The sequence below is a fragment of the Lemur catta genome, chromosome 13 (genome assembly GCF_020740605.2).
Source record: "Lemur catta isolate mLemCat1 chromosome 13, mLemCat1.pri, whole genome shotgun sequence".
Taxonomy (NCBI): domain Eukaryota; kingdom Metazoa; phylum Chordata; class Mammalia; order Primates; family Lemuridae; genus Lemur; species Lemur catta.
The window spans coordinates 78,052,398-78,072,313 of NC_059140.1; the positions used below are offsets into that span (position 1 = coordinate 78,052,398).

Below are 19,916 nucleotides of genomic sequence, written 5' to 3' on the forward strand. Positions count from 1 at the left end.
TTCTTTACTTAGGCAGCAAGGGTGCAGCAAATGTTTTAAAAGCTGGCACCAGATTGTCTACCAGGGAAACACCTGCTTCAAAAAACACCTGTATTGGCCTGTTTGTTATCAGGGCAGGTTGAGAGCAGGGCTTTAGGAAGACGCGGAAGCAAACGGAAGCTGTGAGTAGACAGCGGCCACAAAAGAAACCCAAATGGCCAGTAATTTCAGAAAAAGGTGCCCAGCCTCACAGCTGACGGCTGCCCCGTGTGGAGGACCAGAGCCTGCTCTCTTGCCGCAGGGCGGCACAGGCTTTGTGTGAAACATGTTCCAGAGCTCCCTGAAACCGCATTTTTGCTGACCTGGGATGCCACTGTTATGGTTTGAATATTTGTCCTCCAAAACTCACGCTGAAACTTAATGCCCAATGTGATAGTACTGAGAGGTGACTGGCAGAGCCCCCGTGAGTGGATTAATCATTCACGGGTTCATGGAGTGACAAGTGAGTGGACGAGTGGGTTATCGGGAGAGGGGGACTGGTGGCTTTATAGGAAGACGAAGAGAGACAGGAGCTGGCACATGCGCATGCCCGGCCCCATCACCATGCGATGCCCTGCACGGCCACGGGACCCTGCAGAGAGTCCCCAGCAGCAAGAAGGCTCTCCCCAGATATGGCCTCTCCACCTTGGACTTGTCAGCCTCCATAACTGTCAGAAACACATTCCTTTTCTTTATAAATCACCCACTTTCAGGTATTCTGTTAAAAGCGATAGAAAGTGGACTAAGACACCTCCCATTTGAAGGATTGCATTTAAACTCAAGGGACCATGTCATCACTTGTTACGTCAGAAACACAATGTATTGCTGTCTAAATTTTTAAAATATAAAATGCATTAAACCTCCCTATTTACCTGTGTTGGCTATTACATTCCACACTAACATCCATTGAGATTTACTATGTTGGTGCTATTGCTGTTATTATTTAATAGCTATTTGGGGAAGAAACAATATAAAGTGATTTTTTTCTGATGTAAAACAGTAAAACAGGGAGAATAACTGACATTCCTGACTGAAGTCGGGAGTTTCCCTGACATGTGAGTGACTCTCGCCTGGGTCTGGGGACCTCATGACTGAGAAGAGCGGGACCCTCCAAGCTTTTCCTCTCGTGGTACTCACAGAAAATGACAATATTTACACAGCACGAGGGGATCTGGGGACAGCCACATGGGACTTGGTAAGCAGCATTACATTTTCTTCATAATACATCTAATTATGTCAAGAAAAATGAGATACGAAGAATCAAGGAAAGTATTTGATATTGACTTTCTATAAAACTTCCCAGCAAAATCTTTTGCAGAACTTTACTGAGAAACGTGAGCTTCTGTCCTGGACGTAGCTTATCTCTCAGGTTTTGTGCCGGGAGCGGCTCCATGTCCTCTTTCTAACTCCTCAGTCACCCCCCAGGAGAAAACGTGTTCACGCAAATGGGTGATAAAAAATTGAAGACCATTTTGCAAACCTTTCAAACATTTATAACACTTGGAATTAGGTTTAAAGAGTCTAACAGCCCTTCCTTTTCTTTCATGATGAAAGTGCTTACAATAAGGCAAATGGGTTCTGATTCCGATTGCACTTTTTGGCCCCGGAGATCTTGCAGTGAGGCAGCTCTCCCTTGCTCATCTCGCACGAGCAGGTGCTTGAGGACAGTGGCTCCACTCAAAGTGCCCATCGGCCAGAAACAGGCAAGTGCACCAAACGGGAAGGCAGAGATACAGGCCTGTCCTCCTGGCCACCGCCACGGCAAACAGGGCTGCACCTGGCGCTGTGGAGACCTGCCCCCGGCCCATTTGCAACACGCATTCCCCGGCTGCTCCACATCCTTGCCCACCGAGCAGGCAGCTGGAGTCTGTCCCCAGGTGCTGGATCCCCTCGCTTGCCCTTCCTAGTGCTGTGGGGAGTCCCAGGTGTCCCGCATCCATCCTCAGGCCTCTGGGCACCATGGGATGCTGTTGGGTCCCCCACCTCCTGCCCAAGCCAGTCTCTGGCGATCCCCAAACCAGCGAGCTGGCCAGCCACTTCTGGCCCTGCCAGGCTGTGCTGCCCTAGGGCACACCTCCGAGGAAAGTCCAGTTAAAGCCAAAAGCAGAGAGTAAAAAAGTCACTCTTCAGAGAGACAAAGCCGCATAAAATAACTGGAAAACAAGTGTAGCTGGCAGAGCAATTGGGTCTATAAGCTATGAGAACATAGTATCAGTATTTACTTCTTTATTACAGATAATGTAATAAAAATAAATTTTTAAATGTATTATATGGATCTGATAAAATTAAGCCTTTCTTTTTGCCGTATCCCTGATACTACACTTCAGTTCTGTGCTAACCCTGCAGGTTAGCACAGGCCCCCACAAGGTGGAGGTCACCGTCCCCAACAAGACTGTCCTCATTTCACATTTGCCAGCCACATATTCAGGGATCCTGGGACACCCACACTTCTGACCAACTGGCTACCAGTTTAGGGGTTCCCGTGACCCCCTCGTGTTTGATAATTCGCTAGAGTGACTCAGAGAACTCAGGAAAGTGCTATACTTACTATCATAGTTGTTTAAAGGATGCAACTTGGGACCAGCCAAATGAAGAGACACTTGGGCAAGGCATGGGAGGGTCCCAAACACAGAGCTTCCTGCTCTCTCTCCCTGGAATTAGGACATGTCGCCCACTTGGCACATCGATGTGTTCTTCAGTCAAGAAGTTCACCTGAGAAACCTCAGAGTCCAAGGATTTGATTGGGGTTTCATTATGCAGACATGATTTTTTAAGTTGCTGGCCATGTAGTTAGACTCAGTTTCCAGCCCTCTTCCCCTCCCTGGCAGTCAGGGGTCAGGAGGTCCTGGCTCAAAGCTCCAACCTTCTAAGCACATGGTGGTCTTTCCGGTGGGACCAGCCCCAAGCCCAAATCTTCTCATCAGCATAAACTCAGGTATGGTCCAGGGCCCCCATGACTAACAAAAACAATTCTATCACTCAAGAATTTCCCAAGATTTAGAGGTTATCTCCCAGGACACAGGAACAGAGATCAAACAAATTCTTTTTTCTACAATCATCCCTAATAACTCTAGTTTACCATTCACGACTCTCAGGACAAGTCTCCCAGAAAATGCAAGTATTGTACGAATTTTTCCCCCAAGGGAAAATGAATGAGTTATTAAGGAGATAACTTTGAGCTAAAGGTCAGTATGAAGAAAACCTGTTATGAGAAGAAAAAATAAAGATGGCAAGGAGAAGGAAAGATTAAAGCCAAAAGTCTGAAAAGAAATGATCTATTAAAAGATGCAAGTCCTTGGACTGGTGGCACCGTAGACCACCGGAAAGGGTGGAACCCAGAACAGTTTCACCTTCTATTGCTATTTAAAGACCTACAGGCTGAGGGACACCACTATTGTTAGGCCATCACTCTCTGAACCAAATGTCGGGCTTGGACTTGCTGGCCGATGGGGCATTCCACTTAGAAGGGAAGCAATCCGCCTGACAGTCACCAGGCAGCCAGACATTGTTGAACGTGGCCACGCTTTAGGCTTGGTGCGCTTCTGCAAGACTGGGAAAACAAGATGTGACTCGAGTCTCCTGAAATGCAGTCTCATGGGCAAAAGAAAGAGTTACAAGCTTGTTAAGAAACACATTACCATCTGGAGAGTAGTAAAAGACATAGATCTGTGAGACATTGGTGTCTTCTGGGAAACACTGAGGTGCTAGCAGCTGACAGGGAAAGATAAAGCGATGATCATTGTATTCTTGCCTGCCAACGTGGGGGCCTGCGCAGTGAGGAAAGACAAGAGGCAGAGATGTCAGGCCTGCAGGCCTTCACTGTCTTCAAAGTAAGAAGCTTGTAAAATAACCCTGGGTAGGTGTGAGGTTTTGTTTTTGTTTTTGTTTTTGTTTATGTTCATTTCATGAAAAGTGTGTATCTCTATACAAAAAGGAATATACAATTTTTCCTAAAGTTTGAGACCTTGATTGGGTCTGCATGGTACATTCTTCACTACATAGCAATTGCTTCCCAATGTCTGGACATTTGGTGTCTGTAGGTAACTGCCTTCTTCACAATAACTTCCACTTCTGTGGTAAGTGAAGAGGAAGAATATTATTGTTAAAACTTTTAAGAAATACATCAATATTTCATCCATTCTAAGATGTATATTTTCACAATTTTACATTTCTGAAGTTGGGTGCATCTTTCAATCAATTATAATTGTGTCTTGGCAACATTTTTTCCTTTCTTCGTGACACATGAAAGAAGGGTGCATCTATAGCACCTCCGACTGAATGAAATATGGGAAATTGCTTAAAATATTGTTGCCGGTCAAAATGTTTAAAGTATGGTGTAAAGAAACCCACTGTCTCAAGGAGCTCAAGTGCTTCAGGGATAGAACGGGAACTAGGTGTCCAAGTTCTAGAATCATTAAAGGACCCTAAGAACTGCTTCGGCGTGTGAATCTACCTCTTTGAGATATACATTTCTCTTTAAATCTCTTAAAGTGGCGAATCATATTTACAGGGTTTTTAGGTGGTGAGCCATGTTTGCATTCCTGGAATAAGCCCACCTGGATCATGATGTGCAGTTGGCTTTACAGACTACTAGATTCTGTTTTTTCTAATAGCTTACATAAAAATGTTGCAGTCCATGATAGAGGTGTGTCTGTAATTTTCTTTTCTTGCTAACCTCAGATTGTGCATTGAACAATGTTTTCTCTCGTCCATTCTCTTAAAAAGATTGTGTTAGATTGTAATTGCCCTATCGTTAGATGTTTAGGTGTTTGCTGAGACATCAGTTCTGCCATCTGGTTTTACTGCTCTGTTTTGTTTTGTTTGGAGGGGGAGAGTTTAACTACCAAGTCAATGTCTCTAATAGTTTTAGGACTCTTTAGGTTATCTATTTCTTCTCAAGTCACTTTGGGTTATTAATATATATATATGTGGGTTTTTTGTGGAATTTATATGTTCTGTCTAAACTTCAAAACTTATTGGCATAATATTTATAATATTCTTGCACTCTATTTTTATCTCTGTTGCAACTATAGTTATGCCCATCTCATTCTAAAGCTCACTTAGATCTTTTCCATTTTTTTCTTAATAAATGTTATTAGTTGTCTTTCAAAAATTAATTTTCATCTTTGTTGATCCACTTTAGGGTATCTTTGTTTTCTGTTTTATTACTTTTTGCTCTTATTCATATTTCTTACTTTTCCTTTCTATGGGTTTATTGTTATTCTTTTTCTAACTTCTTATACTTGATTAAAATGAATTCTTCACTCGTTAATCATCAGCTTTGTATCTTTTATAATCTAAGCATTAGAAGCCATAAAATTCCTTCTAAGTGCAGCTTTAGCTATCTTTCATGTCTTAATATATACTGTTTTCACAATTAGGCACATTTAATTGTATTCTAATATCCATACTGATTTATTCTTTGATCCATGAGTTATTGAAATGTGCATTTAAAAATTTCCAAATATATGGAGTGACTCTAGTTATCTTTTTATTAGCAATTTATAGTGTAGTTGTGTTGTGGTAAGAGAACATGTTCTGTGTGGAACTGATTTTTTCAAATGTGTCAAGACTTCATGGTTTAGAATGTAGTCAATTTTCACAAATGTTTTATTTGTACTTGAAAAGAATGTGAATTCTGTTTGGTCCAGGGTTATGAATATGTCCAAATGTGTTGCTCTAATTTCCTTTATCCTTACTGATTTTGTGCCTGCTTAACCTGTCAGTTGCCAAAAAAGATATAAAAAATAATCCTTCCCTCCGGTTGTGGATTGATCCACACCCCCTTGTGTTTCCCAGCCCATTCTCTGATCATGAAACCAAAAGCTCCAGAGTCCTGCAGGGATCAGTAGTTAAATCTGGGGGATTCTGGCCTCCCTTCCTTGACAGCTCAACTATATGTTTAAGGAAATAAAAATGGATTCTGTCTGGTTTTTAAGTGTTCTGTACAAAAAATTGTTTGAGTCTAGCTAACCTTCTGTATTGCCAGAAATACTTAAGCTCTCTAAGCCTCACTTTTTCATTGGAAATGGAAATAGTAGTATCTGAGGTTGGGGTTCCCTATGAAATGACATCAAGACAGAGATTTGCACACAGGAAGTTCATGGGGAAGCATCAGTGGCCTTGGCAGAGGGGCTTGTGACTCACTTCACCGGCCCCACCACACCTAGCCCAGAGCCTAATGCACTGAGAACTCCCAGCCAAATGGCTGAACCCATTTACTGTCACGTATGACAGATAATAGTTTTGTCAGATGTAAAATTGCAACAAGAATGTGACATTGAGCCTGGGATCACTCCAGTACCTGATAAGAGTTGCCTCTGGGCTACCCAAGAGATCCGGAGTCCTCTACCAAGTGTCAAGTCCACTGACAACGCTGAAACAGAGGCAGGCCATGGCAGAAAAATACTCGTGTGGAGAAAAATATCCAGGACTTTCAATGACCTTCTAAAAAGCCACTTTTACCCGGGGCATGGGCATATAAAGATCTTAGGAGCTGGGGAGGAAATGACCTCTCAAGTCCTAGACCCAGAGCCAGAAAAACACAGAAGGGCGGATCTTAAGTGGGGACACCCAACCCACTGCCCAATGGACCATGAATACACACTTTGCTGCTTCCACCCAAAAATACAAGCAGAAAGGGGTCTGTCTACAGCCCCAGGCCCTGCTCATTGCCATGATGCTACCGTTCCCTGGGACTGTCCCTTTCCCCACCCCTGCTGTTCATGAGCACCTAATGTATCCTAGAGTGTGCAGGAGTCTGAGGGCACAAGGCCTGGGTGTTTGGGAAAACTTCAAGGGGCAGTTTTCTGTTGCTTTTTTTCTCTTGGTTTAGATTTATGACATTAAACTCTTGTTCCTCAGGACTGTAAACTTTAGGGTTAAAACTCTGCACATAATGAAAACAGCATAAAAGGCAAAAATTGTGTACACCCTTAAGACTTTTTTTTTTTTTTTTTTTTTTGAGACAGAGTCTCACTTTGTTGCCCGGGCTAGAGTGAGTGCTGTGGCAACAGCCTAGCTCACAGCAACCTCAGACTCCTGGGCTTAAGCGATCCTACTGCCTCAGCCTCCCGAGTAGCTGGGACTACAGGCATGAGCCACCATGCCCGGCTAATTTTTTTGTATATATATTTTTAGTTGGCCAGATAATTTCTTTCTATTTTTAGTAGAGACGGGGTCTCACTCTTGCTCAGGCTGGTCTCGAACTCCTGACCTCGAGCGATCCACCCGCCTCGGCCTCCCAGAGCTAGGATTACAGGCGTGAGCCACCGCGCCCGGCCCCACCCTTAAGACTTGCCTGAGAAGGCCCACGCTGGAGGCTGACATCTGTCTGACAGTGAGTCCAGAGTAAATACCTCCCTCAGTTTCAGAATAGATGGTGTTTCTTTGACCCAGCACTAGGTGAGGTTGCCTTGAGTGTGGTACCATGTCTAATAGCATAAAGATGGTGTCATCATTAAGTTCCACAAATCCACATCCCACTCAGGGCAGGCTGTGAGTCATGTGCAGGAGCTGATGCTGACCAAGGGGATGTTGTAATAGATTGACAGAGCACGGACCTTGCTCATTCATTGCCTGAAATAGCAGAAGAGATTGCCCTCTCAAATTATTTTCTATTTCTCAAGGCTGTATAGTTACATTTTTTCAGGTTAAAGGCACCAACGATTTATCTCCACTGTACTAAACCACCCAGCTATCTGCACTTACTTATGGCTGTGCTATTAGAGCCCACCCTCTTGTGTCTGGGAGTAAGCTCCACTCCGAGCTGACCACCATTGCATCTGGCCATTGCTCTGTTAGCTGCTGACTCCCTGACAACTCAGCCACTACCCTGGACTTCTTCTACAAAGACTAGGCCTCTAGTCCCACAGTCTCTCCTAATCATAGGTGGCCTTTTAATTTCAGAGTAATGTGTCTCAGAATAATACACATGTAAGACCACTTCCACTCCCGTTTGTTTCCCTGTTTTTGCACAAGCTTACTTCGTCTCTCTACAACTCCAGCCCAATCAGAGAAGACCATATTTATCTCCACCCTATATCAAAGCAAGTTCTCTGTTGAAGAATATTTTAACCCTAACCCATGAAGTTTTAATTTTCATAAATGCCCTTTTTTTTAAAACAAAAGGAGCTAAGTTAACATATATGAAAAACATATATCTATATGTTTTTAGAAAACTGTATATAGAAAAACTATGTCTTGGACACCTATGTTTCTGAAAGTTAATATTGGTACAACTACCCTATAAATTAAATCTCATTATCTTCATTTTATAGGGTAGAAAACTGTGGCTCACAGAGGTTAAGGAATTTGCCTTGGTTCACAGAGTTGGGAAGTGTCCAAACCAGAATTCAAACCCAGATTCTATTTGATTTCCAAACTTGGGCTCTTTTTGCCACATCTTCAAAGACTTCAGGTAAGTCTCATAACATCTCTGAGCTTTAGTTTCCTCCCATCCTCATTGAAGGGAGATTGGGTTAAGTTATCTTGGGGTACCTTCCATGTTAATTTTAGGAAAAGAGAAGAAGAGAAGGGGCAGGAAGAGAGTGGGGAGGGAGTAGAGGTTTTGTGAACTTCCCGTCTCACTATTTCTGATTCTACTAATGTATATTTACCCTGATTGTTAACTGTGACCAGTTAGATCCCCCTTTGAAAGTTTATCTTCATCATGTTCTACAGATAAATATGAATTTTTCTTGGTATTTAAGAGAAATGTAAGCCACTGTGGTGTGAACAAGCCTATTTTAGGGGAAGTAGAATTTATGCAGCCTTTAATTCTTATTTTTCAATTACAAAATGACACAACCTCATTATTCTTTAAACTGAGTTTCAACATACATGAATTTGAACCTGTTAGACACAGGAAGTAGAAACGTCACCAACACCAAAACAAACAGAAAGTCTTTAGAAAGACTCCAGCCGCCTAGTGTTGCTGCCACCTCTCAGTCACAAAGAGTAGCAGGCCTCCTGAGGGATTATAAGGGATGGCGATTTTCTGGGTAAAGGGCTCAGAAATCAGATCAAAGTCAGAAGAACAAACAAGTTTTTCAAAAGGCAGCTGCCCAAACCAAACAGTAATTTTTCACTTGTTTACAAAGTGTGGAAAGAAATGTGGGCCGCCCGTTGGTCGTCCCATGGGTCACACACACGCATCTCATTGGCATTATCACCATCGTTAGGATAATTTCTAAAAATTGAAAAGGCTGGAAATAAAATTGGCCCTGCAGAAATAACCACCAACAGAATTCACTTTAAATGCAAAGAAGCAACAAAATTTATTGACTGAATTAAACACAAAAGTTAAAATGGCAGTGTTGTATTTTCATTTTAAGATGTTTGAACGAAACAAGAAAAGTGCTATTAGTCCAAGCTTCTTACATTCATTAAAAGAGAGACTATCAAAAACAGCAACATGCACAATGGTACATATTCACAAGATGGAATTATATCAACAAATATACAAAATACCCAAAATAAAATATTTACAGGTTTAAAAATATAAACATCGATTCATCTATCCCATTAAACCATTGGAGTGGAGAAAGGAGAAAAGACCCTATTGCTATTTAGAATCCATTTTTAAAACATAGTTTTAGGAGACAATTTTTGATGTTTTTCAGGGGTTTAACATTCTATTATAAAAATAATATCTATAAACCTACTAACAATTTTCCTCCTGTGCACAAAAATAATACAGCCAAAAGCTTGTCCTCAAAGACATGCCTGACTTTCAGGAAAACTAATTATAGAAATGGAGTTTCTCATTTGTGTTTTCTTCGTTATTATTTTCAAATAATCTGCAATTCCCTATAGTACACTGAGATACTTCATATAAATAACTTGGGCAAAACCTGAAGTTCACAATGAGCCTGCTAGGTAGCTGGTGTCAGGTAAAAATGACAGGAATTTACTTTGCCTATAACATCAAAACCATTTTCCCTGATTTTCTTGATACATCTACTGCTAATAGATCCTCCATGTTCAGTTAAATTTATCCTGGAAGCAATGAAAATGTTAAATTACTTTGTAGCATTTCTCCTTCTTTATTTAGAAATAAACGTGTGGTAGGAGATCGATGATTGTAATGTAGATATTTGAGGAGGTTCATTAATTCCTGCAGGCCACCTGGAGCCATTTCATGACATATTAATAAGTATTTTCTGCATGTCTATCCCATCCCCCTACACAATTGGACCAGACATTTTTAGTATTTCTGCTTTATTAAATGATCCAGGTGTAAGAGTGTCTGATAAAATTTAATACATCTCAAATAACCAGGAACCTAGACTATATTTTATTTAAAATGTATCTCTTCACACAGAGCATAAGGTTACTCTATCCAATTATTGAATAATTTCCAAACATTATTCCAGTTTACGAATACCTACCTTACATGGTTCTTGTGAACAGTAAAGATAACAACGTAAAATAAAGCACAGAGCATCGTCTCTGGCACCATAGTAAACATACAGGATATGTTAGTTATTAGAATTAAATATAAAATACTCATATTCATGGTGACTGGCTTATTGAAGGTGTTCAATAACTACTGAATGAATTAATGAATCAGAAAATATAGGCTAAGATTCAATGGCTGTAGACACAACATAAGATGAGCTACTTTTGAAAGAGTGATGTGCTTATTTCTGGCGTTCAGGACTGTATTAAGGCAAAGGATAACTCACATAGCTACCATTTAAATAAACAACACAGATGACAAGGGTTGGTGAAGATGTGAAGAAACTGGAACGCTTCTGCACCATTGGTAAGAACGTAAAATTGTGCAACCACTTGGAAAACAGTATGGAGGTTCCTCAAAACATTAAAAATAGAATTACCATATAACCCAGCAATTCTACTTTTGGGTATTTATTTAGAAGAATTGAAATCAGGATCTTGAAGAGCTATTTTTACTCCCGTGTTCACTGTAGCATTATTCATAATAGCCAAGATATGGAAAAAACCTAAATGTCTGTCAACAGATGAATGGATAAAAAAATGTAGTGTATATATATATATATATATATATACACACACACATATATATATATATATATATACACATACAATGTGGTATATATGTACAGCTTTTAAAAAAGAAGAAAATCCTACGATATGCAACAACATGGATGAACCTGGAGGACATTATGCTCAGTTACAGAATAAGCCAGTTACAGAAGGACAGATACTGCGTGATATTCCACTTATGTGAGGCATCTAAAATAGTCAAACTCATAGAAGCAGAGTGGAATGGTGGTTGCCTGGGGCCTGGGGTGAGGAAATGGGGAGTTGCTTGTCAACAAGCATAAAGTTTCAGTTGTGCGCGATGAATAAGCTCGAGAGAGCTGCTGTGCAACACCGTGCCTATAGTTAACAACACTGTATTGCACACTTAAAAATCTGTTACGAGGGTAGACCTTTAAATTTGTTAAGAACATATTAAGTGTTCTTACTACAATTTAAAGAACGCCCACAACATGCCTAGACTGGGCTTAAGGTAGGAAAACAACAAATGAAACAAACGTGCTTGGAATGACTGAAATCCTGTCAGGGAAGCAGTATTACCATGACAACAGAAGAGATTTCTGTACTTTCCATGTTAATCCTGGGAAGGAGAGGATACTTCAGAGGGAAGGCCAACTGTTTGCCTACTAACTGCAGAACAGTGGCAGGTTTCCCTGCGTGTGACTGTGAGCACCATCATCTCAGACACAAAATAATTTTCGGCTGCATGGACATGAGTTAGCTCTTTCTATGGAAAGTGAGCTGGTAATGACGTTAAGTGGTTCTTAGCTCCTGTATTACTGAAAGTCACTAAAGACTTTATATCCCTGTCCCAGAGACTAGGGGGAGGGGAGAAAGAGAGCTGGAAAGGGATAAAAACAAACAAAAAGAATGAATGGAAGATGTCGTACTAGGGAGACAATATTACCCACCCCATACGGCTGTTAAGAGGACTAATTATTTGTAAAGCTCCTAGCAGCACCTGGCACACAGTAAGTATTCAACAAATGTTAACTATGGTTATAATTACTATTTTTTAGAGGCATTTATGTGGTTTAATTCGTACCATCCTCCTTCAACCTCACACCACTCTGCTCCCCCCCACAAACTATGAGCAACAAATACAAATACAAAGAAAGATAAAATAAAATAAAGGTGTTTTTTAATGAATATTAAGAAAATCCAATTACAGCACAGCTATAGGTGAGCTCCAAACTGAATGGTTTTTATTTAGTATCAGATACAGTATATGCCCCATAAATATGTGTTGCGTTGGATTAAAGTAAATATCAATCATTAAAGGTACCCAATTTCAGTTCTAGAGGCTTCGTGACTATTTTCATCTTTCGTTTTGCAGTTTGAGAAGGAACTCCTTTCCATAATCATGAAAGTATCTTTCTGAATCACCTCTTAAAAACATTATCTGCAGTGAGATATCAACATTCCTTTTAAGTGGCTATTGTTGCAACAAACTGTCTCCTTTAAACCGCTATCACAGTGAAAGGCTCTTTGAGCAGGAATCCACGACAGCCATCAGGAAGTCTTCAGAGCCAGACGAGGTGGCGCAGTCGCTGGCTGCCCGCGAGGAGGACCCGCACTCACACGTTAGTTACACTGGCCATGCTACGGCTTGCTTCCTTTTACGGAGAACACACTTATTTTCTGCTTCCTCGCCCAGGCTGTGTAAGGTACTGGCCTGCCATACTAACCCTTTGGTTCCAAACTCTTTTATAAATAGTTTTGTGGAATAAATTGGAAATTTCTAAGGCTGAGTTTACACAAATAAGAACTGTGTTGTTTATTTCTGGATCTACCTAGAGAAGGGGCGAGGGAAACTGGGTTAGCTGAGGTATTTGGCTGTCTCGTTATTTCATCCAGATACTTGTAACTGGCCATCCTCAGTGGCAAGAAGAGGCAATTGTGATGCTTTTTTCCTCATGTTTAATAGCATGAAATACTTGAATTAATTTTGTAACAGTAAGGGGAGCAAAGCATATGTGCGTGTACTGGAACATCTCTCAGTAGAAGCCAAGCACAGAGTAGCCAAGTCCATATATTTGTAATTTAGGACAGAAATTCAGAATAACTAAAAGCAGAGAATGGCTTCTACCATGCAGATGGGCAAAACATGCTAACACCATGTGAAGGGCCCCGTCACTGCTGTCTGAGGGCACCTGGCAAACATGATGAGCTGCATGAATCAACCTCTTCACACAAGCTAACAGGAAAGAGTCTCCTTTGAAAATTAATCTGACAGAGATGTAAACAATGAGGACTCTTAGATCAAAGAAATCTTGACACCTGATATCGTCTTTTTACTTTGATAACTGTGTAAGCAAAGCGCTATTTGCATATTCGTTTAAATGCAAATACCTGAATACTACCTCTGAGATTAATAAATAAAGCCTTTAAACTCAGTAAGTCATAACCTTAAGGTTATCACAGATGTTAAAGACTTTATTTAAATAGGCAGATAGTTTGTGGAAAATGTATTTAAAGGAAGTCCTTAATGTTCTATATTCCATTGTTGTTATTAGGTAAAATAATAAAAATCTATGTCCTCTTGTGATTATTTAGGATGCTGCAGTAAAATTTCTCCCGGCTGGTGCTAATGGGAGAGTAAAGGCATCAACCACCATGAGTACTAAAGCAGAGGGTTTCAAGTAACGTTGCGAGTAATGTAGGTATTAAAGTCACGCTGTCTTTGTGCAGAGCTATTAAACTGACTGATAAATTCTGGTCCAACAATTGATTTGGCTTTTTCCTCTCTAATTTGGGCAGCTTTTTGATCAAAGAAACTCAGTCAACTATGTATCTTAGAATCATACATACACAGGAAAGATGTCATTAGCCCGCATCCAATCCTTCCCCTAAAAAGTCAGCAAATATGGGCCTGTATAATCCCCACAAGGTCGTTAGGTAATGCATTGCTAAAAATTAGAATGTAAATCTAGCAAAATTCTAAAAAACAATCTCCATGAACACAAATGAGAGAAAGTAGCCCTTGGCACAAGAAAGCAACCAAGATCCCTTTTTCACAGTTGGAAAAGGTTGACAATCCACTCTTCCTGCCAGTGATTTCCCACCAAGAGATTGAGGTTATTTATTTCATTGTTCAAATCTGTCATTTGACTGGTGTGGGTGCAACTGATAAAGATATAGGGTTTTAAAAAATGGAAAATATGGGGAAAAGAATTTTAAAAAGTATTTTTAATTTTTTCATAACTTGTTAATTGACAGGTAGGTCAGGGGAAATTTAGGTAAACTTTGCTAACATTTTCCTTTACTTATAAAGAAAAGACACAGCATAATGGTGTAAGTGCAGAAATAAGTCCTAAAATTGTGAAAGCAAAGATAGTTTCTTCTAGTGCTTAAGAAGTAGATTGCCTTTCCTTTTACAAACTATTCTCATCAGTTTTTCAGGTACTCTTAACTTTCCTGTACAACTGAACAAATGAACAAGCATAACTTGGCCTGGAGGAACCGTGGATTCATGCAAAGGAGCACATAACCCTTGCAGGAAAATGCACAAGAAGGAAATAAAGATCCTTTGTTTTACAGCTAGGAATAAAATTTATTCTCTCTCCATTCACTGGCGGAGAATGAATGTATTTTGAGTCTAAATAGTAATATGAGAATGAAATCGAATTTAAATCCTTTTCTCAAGACAGAAATAATCTCTAAAATATTTCCAAATCTACAGGAGCTGTCTTTTGTCTGTTAGTTTGCACACAGTTGAGTGCATGAGCACGTGTGAGTATGAGATGCTCATATGAATTCCTGGTGGTGTGTTCAGAATGCTTAAGGCTATGTCTGCATATAGGGCTTCATCTATACACATAAGGAAATCAAGTATTAAAACATTACTTTGAAATAACATTAAGGATCTGAGACAATGCAATAAAAGCCAGTCTTCTGACTAATAAAGAAATTCAGCAAACCTCTGCCACCTCTTCTAATTGAATCATTGCAAATTTAAAATGGGAATGGCCTGTTTTCTGCTACTGGCTCAAATTTGTTTTCCTTTGATGCCCGTTTATTTTGTTACTGTCTTCATATTATTAAAATAGGTTTTCATATATTTAACTAGCCTTCTTCTTTCCTTTACAAAACAGAAAACAAACTTAAAAAGCATATCATAACAGTTCATCACTTAGGCAATCTCTCTGGAAAATGAGAGTTATACAGAAGTGTTCATGTCATTTACATATGTGTAGTTTCACTTGAATACGTATAATCTTCCTGATACGATGAATCAGCTCCTAGTAGAAGCTCTGGTCTTTTGATTAAATACACCGAAGTGCATTTCAAAAACGATATTAATTTAATCATTAGACAATAATAGCATTCTAGGAACTGCTTCAATTTCTCATTCAAACTATCTAGGCATAGAATAACCCTTTCTGAAATAAATGTTTCATCTGAAATATTAGAAAACATACATATAAGCAAGCCACTTTTCAAAAAAAATCTTGGCATACAGTGTTCACAATACATAAGCTTGCCAATGTCATACTCTGAACATACTTGTCTCAGTCATAAGTCTATAAAGCAAAAGTCAAATGATATGAAAAACTATATCTTTCTATTGTTTTTCTTTATGTGTTCCTCATTTTGGACTCAGCATATTTGAGAATGGTTGGATCCAAAATTTTATAACCAAGGTAAAAATCTCTGAAAACTAGGGTTTGGAAGGAAAAACAGACTCTCATCCAAGACAAGGCAGAGTCATTCCTCTGGGACATCAAAACAATAGCTTTTTTGTTTGTTTGTTTGTTTGTTTTTGAGAATTGGACACCCCATGTAAAACAAAACCAGAATTGCTTCCCATTACAGTACATAAAAGAACACCAATGGTTTGGGGACAGTCATCATATCTAGCTATAAGACCAGATTTTATATTCTAGGTTATTGACAGATTATAAAATGTTAACAGCTGGATAAACTGTAAAATATGCATTATTTTCACATTAGAAGGTTTCAGTTTATAAAAGACTATCTACTGGCATTTAGTGGAATCTTTCCCTGATCCTGATTTCTTCACTGGGTGGGGGTAAAAAAAAAAGGCAAAAATCTGCTTTGCTGAGCCTTTTATTTCTCCCCAAACAAATAATCTAAACCAACCAAAATTCTCCTTTATTTTCCTAATGGTAGATATTTACCTATTTGCATACCTAGCAACTGAACACAGGGAAGTTTTCTGCCAATCAAGGGTCCCCTCTGCTCATCAGGTAAATACCTGGTGCTTTCAGCTTTGTAGGTGTTTTCCACACAGTGATACAGCAAAGGGTCTTTTTTTTTTTCTGGAAAAGAAAAGGAAAGGAAAGAAGGAAGGAAACGTGTCCCGGAAGAGGGGAGCTGCTCTGGTTCTGCAGTGGTTCCTCCAGGGCTTCTGGACACTGGCATGGCCTGATGTCCTGGAATGACTCTCACTTAGGTTTGGTTAAGTCCTGTTTTCTGCAAAGGCAAGTAAAGGTGACTTCCAAGTGTTCAGTGCATTAAAGGAAAAATTGGAAAAAAAAAAAAAAAGATTTTTAAAAAGGTAAAAAAGAAAAAAGTGCTTGAAAATAATTCTCAGGGACTTATCTTGGAGAGGAGAATCCCAAGTGTAGCATCCCTCTCTCTGGTGTACTCTGCCTCTGCTCACAGCACAAAGACCTCCCCGTCGAGGCTCTGCAGCAGGGGTGGGCCTAAAAAACTTTCTTTAGGGGAAGCAAAACTTAATTTTAGTGGTTTCCAGGGAAAAGTTGTATTCCTTGACATGTGGCTCATGCACCTTGGCCTGGGAGATCTCACAACTTTTTGGCACTGTCGTGGCACGCTGCTGCCCTGATGGTGGTCCCAGCCAAGCCCCGGCTGCTCACTCTGCGGACCAGCACTTTGGAAACGGGGATTTTTGTTCTGGGCATCTCACTCCTGGCTGGTTGCTGGTGCACAACAGGGTGGCTGGATGGAAGGTTCGCGAGATGCTTGATGCTGATAGGTATTTTAGAGTCCTTCAGCAAACTGCCTGGTGTTCGCAGTGGACAGGTGATGGTGCCTGGAGACACAGGCTTTAACCGGGACAGGCAGGGCGTCTCCTCGCTGGCAGGAAGGACTGCTGGGCTTCCGTCCGGGTCGGCGTAGAGGTCGTAGAGCGCATCTCCGCTGTAGCTGTCCCGGGGGATGCTCGGCTTTTTACCACCACCTGTGCTGTCTTCCTCTGGGCCTGGAGTGGTCGAATCCCAGTACCCCTCGTCACTGTTGGGGACGCCTTCCTGCTGCTCCTTCTCCACGTGCTTGGGCTCCTCCTTCGGAGGGGGCTCAATGGGAATCCGGTTGAGCCTCCTGCGCTTGACCGAGGACACGTCCTTGGCCGCTTCCACACACCTGACGTCTTTGGGGGTCTCGGGCAGCCCCTTGGTCTCCAGCGCAGGGGCTGCCTTGGCCGCTACCTCCTGGGGCGCTTGTCCTTGACCCTCAGTCTGGGAGAGCATGTCCCAGAACTCCTGGAGATAGGTGTCGTCCACCTCGTCCGGGCTGGCCATCTCCTCGCCTCCTCCTTGGTAGGCCACCACGCTGGGGTTCTTTTTAGAGAGAACTGGCTTGCCTGGCCCGGGGGCATGCTTGTCACAGCTGGGACCTGCCTCTTCCTCCTGGTCTGCAATAATATCTCCACAGCCTGTAAGAGAGTCAAAGCTTTTCAGTGAAGTCACGTCAGAAAACATCAAACAAATACGATCTGCCGATGGGTCTGAGGGCGGATCAACAGAGGAAGAAGGGTCAGGGAGGGCGGGCGCCCGGCCGCTGCCACGTTCGGAGTCGACAAGGGGGACAGTCTTTATCGGAACGTCACCTGTCCCGGAAGCGTCCTCGGCGGCCGCGCGGGCCTCGCCGGCCCCCGGCTCGGGGGGTGCGCGGGGCTTCTCGGCGCGCGGATGCGCCGCGGCGGCGTCCTCGGCCCCGGCGGCTTTGTCGCCGGGATCCCCGGGGCTCCCGGCCTCTCGGCAGCTCCGCGCTGGGGCGCGGCCGGCGGAGGCGGGCACCTCCTCTCCCCCTCCGAGCTCACCTGCTGGGCCTCGCGGGGCGTCCTCGCCGGGGCGCTCCGGCTCGCGCGCGGCTCGGGGCGTTTCCTCCTTGACGCACTCCAGGCTGGCGGTGAGCGAGCCGGGCAGGATGAGGCTGCCCGGGCCGGCCGCGCGCGCCCGCTTCTCCTCGTCGCGGCCCCGCTTGTCCTTCTTGTGCCAGCGCATGCTGCTGAAGAGCCCCTTCAGCCCTCTCTTTTGTTTGCCGCCGGCCTTGCTCGCGTCCGCGGGGTCTCCCTTGCCGTTCTCCGCCCGCCCGTTCTTCTTCAGAAGGGAGAAGAAGCTGTGCGACTTGGCCACGGAGCTGCTGGCCAGGGGGCCCACGCCGGGGCCCGCGGCCCGGGGGGGCCCGGGGATCGGCCGCCCCCCGCCGCCGTCGCCCCCGCCGCGCGGCTCCTCCTTCCTGCCGCCCTCCAGCACCAGCACCTCGGCCAAGCCGTCGTGGGTCCTGCTCCTCACCATCCCCGTCGGACCTGAGCTTTTCCCATCCCCTTTGTTTTTGACCCCGAAAATGCTGGGCATGGTGCCACCCGATTTCCTCTTCTTGAATAATTTGAAAGCGGCTTTATTAATCTTCCCCGACGGCTGCTCGGCGGCCGGCGTCTCGGCGGCACAGTCACAGTGCAAGTCCATGTCTGCCGCGAGGGCCCCGGCCCGGGCCTCCTCCTGCCTCCTGCAGACCCCCGCGGACGCGCGAGCTCCGCCGCGCTCGCTGACAGCCTCGCCGCCGCCGCCGCCGCGGCTCCGGCCCGTCGCCATGGAAACCGAGCGGGATAAGCAGCTTTCGTCAGCAGTGGGCTCGCGCCAGGCCACTGTCATCCGTGTTCTAAATCAACCTGAGCCGCTCGCAACGCCGCTGCTGCTGTTGCTGCTGCTGCAAAAGGAACGCACATAAAAGACCATCTCCCCTCCCGCGAACGGCTTATATAATACCCTAACCCACTTCCATGCGACTTGGCGCTGCATAGTATTTTTTTTTTTTTTTGGTGGCAAGAGCAGGCAACACAGCCTCGAGCTGATTGCAGAAATTAGAGTCATAATTATGGAATTCAAATGCCATCAAATCTCACCCACCTTCAGATGCCTCCTCTAGACGTGTTCTTTCCCAGAGCCCAATCATGGACCATGAAATGCCTCCAAAGAGGATAAAGCAATTCAACCCGACACAAAATGTTTATTTCTCTTATCATCTATCCTAGGCTTCATCTTCATGCCTTTCCCAAGCCCTTCATGTCTGCCCTTAACATTTGGGTGCTACGCCCAGCGCGCATGAAGCTTGTCTGCCCACCTATATGGGTGTCTTGTCCAGCGCTGAGCACAATTGCTAGGTCAAGGCTGCATCTTTATCACTGTGGTTATGATCTTTGTTACAGAAGGACCGGCCATCAGTCAGTTAGCAACTCTCAGCAGTGAAAGCACAACAGTTAGTGAGGGTGGAGGTTGGTCCTTTGGGACAGCCATGGCTTTTATCCCAGACTCCGGCAAACAGGAGTTGAAGTCACAGAAGGCATTGCCCAGCCCACATTTGATCACAGGAGGCCAGCTGACAGAGAACACAGCCTGGGAATCTCAGGTCGGCTCCTCAGGTGGGCCTTGGAGTCCCAGGCTCTGCCCTCTCCTTTTCTATTCAGCAGGACACTGGTGTTATATTCCTGTCGCCACCACCCGCAACCCTTCCAGGGCTGACCTGTGGCTCCCTGCCCCTATATAGAGGGTAGGAAAAGCCTGGCAGGGATCCCTAAGTGCCCAGAGGTCTCTGCAGCTTCTCTGACACACCTGGTCTTGGGAAAAAGGAACACCTTGTCCCAAGAAACAGCTCAGACTGGG

The 19,916-nt window shown here is 43.3% G+C and overlaps 1 protein-coding gene across 2 annotated transcripts; it reads right to left on the minus strand.

Annotated features, from left to right (window-relative positions):
• Positions 1–16,328: 16,328 nt before the first annotated feature.
• On the minus strand, positions 16,329–19,420 carry AMER2 (APC membrane recruitment protein 2). 2 transcript variants are annotated; one of them, XM_045566821.1, is made up of 3 exons: positions 19,164–19,420; positions 18,074–18,948; positions 16,329–17,686 (listed from the first exon to the last, which is right to left on the minus strand). In XM_045566821.1, exons 2-3 carry the CDS (start codon positions 18,906–18,908, stop codon positions 16,818–16,820), a joined length of 1,704 nt encoding a protein of 567 aa, XP_045422777.1. In that variant the 5' UTR covers positions 18,909–18,948; positions 19,164–19,420; the 3' UTR covers positions 16,329–16,817. The 2 variants fall into 2 exon arrangements, with proteins under 2 accessions (XP_045422777.1, XP_045422776.1); XM_045566820.1 differs by lacking the exon at positions 19,164–19,420 and having other exon boundaries at positions 16,781–18,848.
• Positions 19,421–19,916: the final 496 nt, after the last annotated feature.

Coding starts and splice junctions, on each gene's coding strand:
- AMER2 (XM_045566820.1), bottom strand. CDS start 18,848: ATGGCGACGGGCCGGAGCCGCGGCGGCGGCGGCGGCGAGGCTGTCAGC.